The sequence below is a fragment of the Cavia porcellus genome, unplaced genomic scaffold, assembly GCF_034190915.1.
Source record: "Cavia porcellus strain 051 isolate PalLab524CR breed Dunkin Hartley unplaced genomic scaffold, mCavPor4.1 scaffold_9, whole genome shotgun sequence".
In the NCBI taxonomy this organism is placed as follows: domain Eukaryota; kingdom Metazoa; phylum Chordata; class Mammalia; order Rodentia; family Caviidae; genus Cavia; species Cavia porcellus.
The window spans coordinates 48,353,271-48,360,402 of record NW_026947492.1 but is presented as its reverse complement, the minus strand read 5'-3'; the positions used below and the strand labels follow the sequence as shown (position 1 = coordinate 48,360,402).

General features: G+C 39.3%; 1 protein-coding gene across 5 annotated transcripts in view; it reads left to right on the top strand.

Moving 5' to 3' along the window:
- The first annotated feature begins 497 nt into the window (after positions 1–497).
- Ccdc83 (coiled-coil domain containing 83) overlaps positions 498–7,132 on the top strand; it is a 54,372-nt gene continuing 47,737 nt past the window's right edge. Inside the window, exons 1-3 of one of the 5 annotated variants that reach the window (XM_063256306.1) lie at positions 498–842; positions 1,229–1,298; positions 6,809–6,931. In XM_063256306.1, the coding sequence (XP_063112376.1) occupies positions 6,837–6,931 (95 nt within the window). In that variant the 5' untranslated portion in view covers positions 498–842; positions 1,229–1,298; positions 6,809–6,836. Of the gene's footprint in view, positions 864–908; positions 1,299–6,808; positions 6,932–7,132 lie in introns of those variants that run through there. The other 4 variants (XM_063256307.1, XM_063256304.1, XM_063256305.1 and 1 more) reach the window with 4 other exon arrangements.

The following is a 7,132-nucleotide window of genomic DNA, read 5'->3' as shown; positions in this document are numbered from 1 at the left end:
ACACTGATAGAACAAAGGGAGGTGGAATACAAGTTATTTCGAAATGTTAATTTTTAAATGACTTTTTAGTGATAACAAAATCTCCCTTCATCAAAAGCTAATTCTTATTTGTATTAACTCCTTTCATTCCAAAGTTTTAATGTGCTATTAACATTCCTAACTTCTTTGTCTTTTTCTTTTTTATCGGTACCGGGGATCCAACTCACGACTGCCTGCTTCCAAGGCAGGCGCTTATGCCGCTGAGCTAAATCTCTAGCCCCAGCTATTAACATTCCTAACAGCAAAAATTTTAAAAATAAAAATTAAAAAATGATGTTTTTAAAAAGACAAATTCAAGGATGCGAAACACACTCTAGGAGGCTCGGCAGGCCCTCGGGGCGCGAGCACGTGAGCCTCGGGGCGGGGGGGGGGGCGGGGGGGGCGGGGGGGGCGGTCCTGAGCGGGAAGACCCAGTGAAAAGCTCAAGGTGGGGAGTTTTCTTTTTACTCCCTCGAATGAAAAAGGATCTGCAAAAAATTAAAAAGGGGAAACTGAATCTTCATTCTTTTCTGCGGAGCATACAGGCAGGGCAAAAAGGATCGCAGGTGGAATCGAGGCTCCACCTCAGGCCGTACGCACCATGTTAACGCCCGAGCAACACGTGTGGAAACCGGGCCGGAGGGGCCGCCGTGGGGCAGGACACGGGGCTGGAGGGTGCGAGCCCATCCCCGCGTACTCTCGGCCCCACGCCACGAGGAGGCCACAGGAAACCCAACACGACGTCGCCTCCCGTCTCCACACACTTAACCTTCCGGGTTCGCCATAGCGGCGGACAAGGAGCGCGCGCGGCCAGAGCGCGGAGAGTAGGCGTGCGCGGGCCCTCGGTGACCCTTCCGCCGTGGCCGCCAGGGGGCGGGCGCTGGCCGCACTGGCGGCTGAGCGGGGAGGGGGCGGTCGCCTAGGAAACAGCGAGTGGGAAGCTGCGGGCGGGTAAACTCGGGCTCCGAGTGGGCGAGCAGCCAGCCGTGAGCCCTGGCTCTGCACCTGCGTGTTGTCGAAGGCAGGTGTGGAGACGGGCCTGGCGCGGCACCGACCTGACCCCCTTCCGGTCTGACCCTGAAGACTTCTGGAGCACCGCTGGGCCGGGACCCGCACCCTGGTTTCCCCGCGGCGCGCGGTTCCTTAGCGGCTGGGAGACCGGAAAGCAGGCCGACCAGAATATTAATTTACCTCTCTTTCCTCCTTGCAGAACCCCTTGCTGCGCTTATTTGCCCTCCCAGATCTGCTCCTGGAGGGCAGGATCAAAATATGGAAGAAAGGTTTGTGATCTTCTGGGTGCCCTCGCCCTGTCCCTACCTCAGAAGATGCTCAGACCATTAATATAATGGTCCACTTATCTGAGAAGTGCAGTGGCAGTTACCTGGGGTGGGGTCAACTGCTCATCTGAAAACAGGGAAAGGAGAATTCTAGAAATAAGCAGTTTGTGAGTTTGAGCAACATTTGTTACAGCATATTGTTCTATGGTAATATTAGTTATTGTGCCTGATTTATAAGTTAAGTTTTATTATAGATGTATGTGCAGGGAAAAAAAACATAGTTGTAGTTATTCCAGTGTGTAGGGTTTGGTACCATCTCTAGTCAGTTTCAGGCATCTGTCTACTGGTGTCTTCAAATGCACCCCAGGCGTGCAGAGGAACTGGTGTGATGGCTTCCACTGTACAGGGCTTCATCACTTGACAGTTTTCCTACAGCCACGTCAGTAAGACAGGAAATGGGAAAGATGCAAAAGGAAACAGGGTCAGAGGGGTTCAGAAACTTGTCTAAGGTTATCAGCCTCAGTGTAGAAATAGCGTCTGTGCTGCAGTCCTTCCTAACACACGGTGCACTAAGCATTCAGTGTATCGTCCGTGCCCTTTCACCTCTCATTCAATCCGTAGATTCATTTCAGTTCCTTTATTGGTCCCCATGGCATCCATGTAAAGTTAATGCTTGGTTTTCTTCTTTCATGAATTTCTTAGATTTTTACAGTGCTTTCTTTTCTCCCCTCCTTACCCCTTAATTCTTTCCTGGGTAGAGAGAGTCGAAGAAGTGGTAGATGGGAGAAGACATCCCATCAAAGCCCGGGGTGCCGTTAAAGGAAGATTTATTTCTGTGAAGGCAGAAAGGAAAATAATAAGGCTGAATATGCATCAGTGTTTCTGATAATTGCTCATGGATTTCTTTGCAGGCATCTCTAAGACCTGACTCCAGGTCCCCTTTATATTCACTACTGCCCTGTGAAGGTAGAAGAGGCCTTTTGTCTCCTCTATCATCAACCTATGAAAATGTGTTTCGGTTACTTACACACTATTATTGTTATTTTTTGGTTTTCTTTTTTGACCTTTCAAAGGTTGAATGACAGAACTGAAAAAACTTCTGCTTACTAGAAAAATTAGTATAATAAACTGCATTTTAAACTATTGAGTTAGCAGTTATAGATCAAAGACAATTTTAAACCTAACAACTCAGTATAATTTGGGAATTGCAGTTAAAAATGTGCCAGCGACTAAAGAATTTTCATGAGTAAAGAAAATACGTGCTAATATAATGTACATCATCAATCATCTAAGTGAAAGTTTAAAATGTTCCTTATCTAGGTATTTTTAAATTCCTAGATTTGAATATATGATTTTAACATTATTTCTGCAAACTTAGAGGCTGTTTGTGGCTATATACATATAATCTATATAAAACAAAGCCCAAAATTTTTAAAAAACTGACTCTTAGGTGATCTTATAACTTCTAATTGTTTTTTAAGTGTGCTAGAAAGTATTTCTAACTACATTAAAATGCGTTCTGATGAATCAGATTAAATCTTTTCTCCCTGTATGTTAAAAAAATCTTTCTGGTAAAAACTTTAGCCTAAAGGTAATTTTACTTTCCAAATTTAGGATCTGTTTAACGTTATTAACAAATAAGTAGGGACATCAGTAAAAAAAAGTAAGCGTGTATTGCTTATAAGGCAGTTGTTCAAATGAAGTATTTATTCTGGATTGTGTCCTTGGGAGCTGCTGGCCTGTGTGCCAACATGTATTTTTAAGTTCCCAAAGATAAGATAATTGAAGAGTTAATTGTTGTTGAGCACTAAATTAATTACTTTATTGAAGCTGAATGCCATAAATGTTTTTAAATGTGTGTATTGCCTTGTAGTTAATGCTATAATGTGTTCTGCACCTTTGAAGTTACATTGCTCTTTAACAAGGCTCTTGGAAATGCTGCATTTTCACTTTTGTTGCGGTTATTATTATCTGACTTGCATAAGTTTATGGCTAGTTAATGGCCAAGCCAGGGCTAGACTGTAAGGTTCCCAGTACCCATAGAGAGATCTTAAATTATATCATACTCTCATCACCTCATGGAATATTACTAAAACTTTTGTCACTACAAAATACTATTAGATAAATATCTTTATCTTTTGTTAAATTTACATCTATATAAAACATCAGCCAACAAACATCAGGATCCATTTTATGTCTAGAAGGATGTTAGGACACAACTGCTACCTCTCTCAGCTTCCATACAACTATCAGGGGAGGTGTTAGGAGGCTCCTGGATATTCATACCCCACAAAGCTATGAAAAGAGGGTTAGCAGCTTTGTAGATGCTGAAGAAGGGTCCTGAGACTATGTAGGAAGGATGCACACTATAGGCATGGGTAATTTTGCAGTGTCAAAACATTATGGAAAAACAGCATTTGAAGATGACAATGTATATCCATTTTTACTAAGTAGACTTCTTACTTTTCACTGAAAAGCATTTTGGAAATATTTTTGAAAACATTTTCTCAAAGCAGTTGTGGAGTAGACTGTGGAAAAGTTAAGTGACTCACTGTTTTTGTTAAAGTTCTGCTGCAGCGTGCTTTTTCCTTCCTTTCAGTATGAGTAAGGATCTTTCTTCTTTGAGGTATACAGCTGAGGGCCAGGGAAAATACCATGTGCAGAGCAGAGTAGGCACTAGATAGATATTTGTAGTTACTGACAAACAGATGAGAGAAGCATTTGTCAGGAATTAGTCTAAGTGTAACCTTTTTGGAAGATAATATTTACTTTGTGAGTATTTTTCTACAATTCTCATCCTTTGCTAAGAAATCCTCGGGGTAGCCACAAAATGGCCACCATAAACACTGCAAACATTTACAGTGTTTATGACAGTCCCATTTGTTTGGAGGATATTATAAAAGGCAAAATTAGGGGCTGGGGATTTAGCTCAGCGGCATAAGCCCCTGCCTTACAAGTAGGCAGTCGTGAGTTCAATCCCCGGTACCAATAAAAAAAAAGGCAAAATTAAATTCTGAGGTACTGTCATTAGCTCATTGCCAAAATGCCATGGTTAAACAGGAATTCTAATTACTAGTTTTCTTTAAAGTATGTCAGGCAATGAATTTTAACATGGTTTATAGACAAATTATTTGTGCTGTAGTAGAGCCACACTGTCATTCATATTTTATTAAAATTCTTTGCCATGAACTACAATTAGGTAACAAATTATACATTAGAGAGTTAAAAATATAAGAACCAGCTAACTGAGGTAATTGAGCAAGATGAGGTCATTTTCCTCCAGTGCCAGATGGCTACTGCAGGTGGGCACCTTGATCTCTTTCATATGACTCAGGAAGAAAGACATTAATGTTGACATTTAACTTTTCAATAAAATATTTTATAATAAAATCATTATTGTGTTGTGAGTTATGTTTTAAAGTGAAACATTTGCCAGCATGCTATCATTTTGTCCAACAGCCAAGATAAACATTCTTACTCTAAGAGGGAAAATATAAAAATTCAACTCTGCATCTAAAGCAGAAGAGAACCAGTTCTTTGAGCTAATAATTTTCTGTGGGCTGTGTTCTTGGTGTGGAACCTACTGAATTATTCTCAATACTTTCACATTTGAGAAAACATTTTTTCAGTGTATTAAATCTTTGTATATGTCATCATGTTTTTTTTAGTACTTGCTTTCATGTATACTTGAATTTGTTAGCATACAATGTTGTGTATACTTTTCTAGAGCAGTCTCGGACACAAAGACAGCTTTACTAGAGGCTCAGGTGTGTGAGCACGTCTACCAAGAAAATTGTTTCATTTCACCAAGTTTTTCCATTGTGGATCTGAATGATCTATGCAGATTGACAATTTGGTGATCAGAACTAATAATGAAAATTGACAAAAGCAAACTTGCGAGCTTAGTCTTTACACAAATCACTATAATTGGCAGCAGGCAGAATCTTCTGTTTTATAGTTACCTGGAATTTGAAGAAGGGAGATCTGGTGCTGTAACTGAAGGAATAATACTTATTAAGCTCTTTCTGTATGAAACACTATCTGGTGATTTAAATATTAGCTTATTTAATTCTTATAATCAGAAAGTATTATTTTCATCTTATAAATGATACTAAAGTCAAAAAAAGATTAACCTCAAGGTAACACAGTTGATGGTGGGTCTAGAATTAAATGTGTGTCTGATTCATCTACCATTTGAATATTCACTGGACAAGGATTTATTGTGTGTCTATTGCATTAGATGGGAAAATACACAGGAATCACATCACTTTCATTCTCAAGTTTCCAATAATCTAAACAAATAATTAACAAAGATTATGTGCTTTCTACCACAGTAAACTACTGTAAACTAGTGTTATATAGATTGTAAGTTAGGCTGTTATGGAATCGGGGAAATTAAAAGATATACCAAATCCATGAAGTATTCCTACCTAATGGAAACATTGAGGAACATTGGGCCTTGGTTTTCCTTTATAAATATATCATCAATGTTTGTTGTTAAATATAAAAAGCATGTAATAGCTTGTGAAAAGTTATTAATACAAAGCATTGTTATTTGCACTTGTAAATCTAATGATTTAAACACACTTCAGTTATGCTTTTACTTGTTCTTTGTAACAACCCTGGTCAAACCTAATTATTTTGGATCCTGCTTCTAATTCTTTCAATCATTGCTTCTTGGTACTGGTAGAAAATTGTTGTTTGTTTGTTTTTTTTTGATTGATTGGTTGGTTGGTTTTTAAAGATAGTATCTTCCTATGTAATCCAGACCAGCCTTGAATTCACCATGTAGCACATGTTGGCCTCAACCTCACAAGTGCTGTGATGAGGTGTGTGCCGCCATACCTGGCTCTTGTTTTTTTTAAATTTAAAAAATTAATGAACATTTATTGAATCACTGCTATGTGCAGTACACTTTGCCAAACACTGTAGATAAAGTAATTTTAAAAATTCAGTCCTTTGCTCTTGGAGGAGCTTGATAGAGTAACTGTTGTAGATGGGTAACAAAAGAATGAGTCTTAGAATGTTTGGGATGGGGTTGGGAAATGCTATACATGGGCTAAATATGGAACTCATTGGACTCAAGAATCCAATTGATTTATGATGTTCCGGTCTTGTGGTTGATGTTACATGTGGGGATAAGGAAGCAATCAATAGAAAGGCCAGTTTTGTTTTTGTTTTGTTTGGGTTTTTTTTTTTTTTCAGTATTGGGGATTGACTTCAGAGCCTTGTACATGCTAAACAAGCAGTGTACCACTGAGCTACATCCACAGCTCACTTTAAGATTATTTTATTTTTTGAGAAAGATTTAACTAGGTTGCCTAGGCTGGCCTCAAACTTTCAGTCTTCCTTCTTCATTCTCTCAGGTAGCTGGGATTTAGAGTTGTATACTACCTCATACAGAGAAAAGTTGGTTTGAAATGAAAGTGACAGTGGTGTCTAATCTACAGTAAACACAAGTAGTGGAGCAAATATGGAATTTATTCTGTTTTTCCATCTCTTTTTAAAAATAGGTATATTTCTTAGTAGCTAACTGGAACAATGGAAGGCATGGGGAAAGCATATAAAAAGGAGATACACACTGGACCACCAAAAGACTTCAAACTGCCTGCCAATGAAGCACTTCTAGACTATCAGTAAGTCTGTCCTCTGAAAGCTACAGTTTGCCTTATGTAAAGGTAATTGTTAAGACAAATGTAACTACAAATGAAAATGATGCCCCCAACAACTGACAAGAGGATAAAGATGGTAGGAGGCATAATGACACTGTTGTGCTATTTGCATATTTTCAAAGGCTGTTGAAACTTTGTAACTGAACCTGTCTCTGGAACATCATT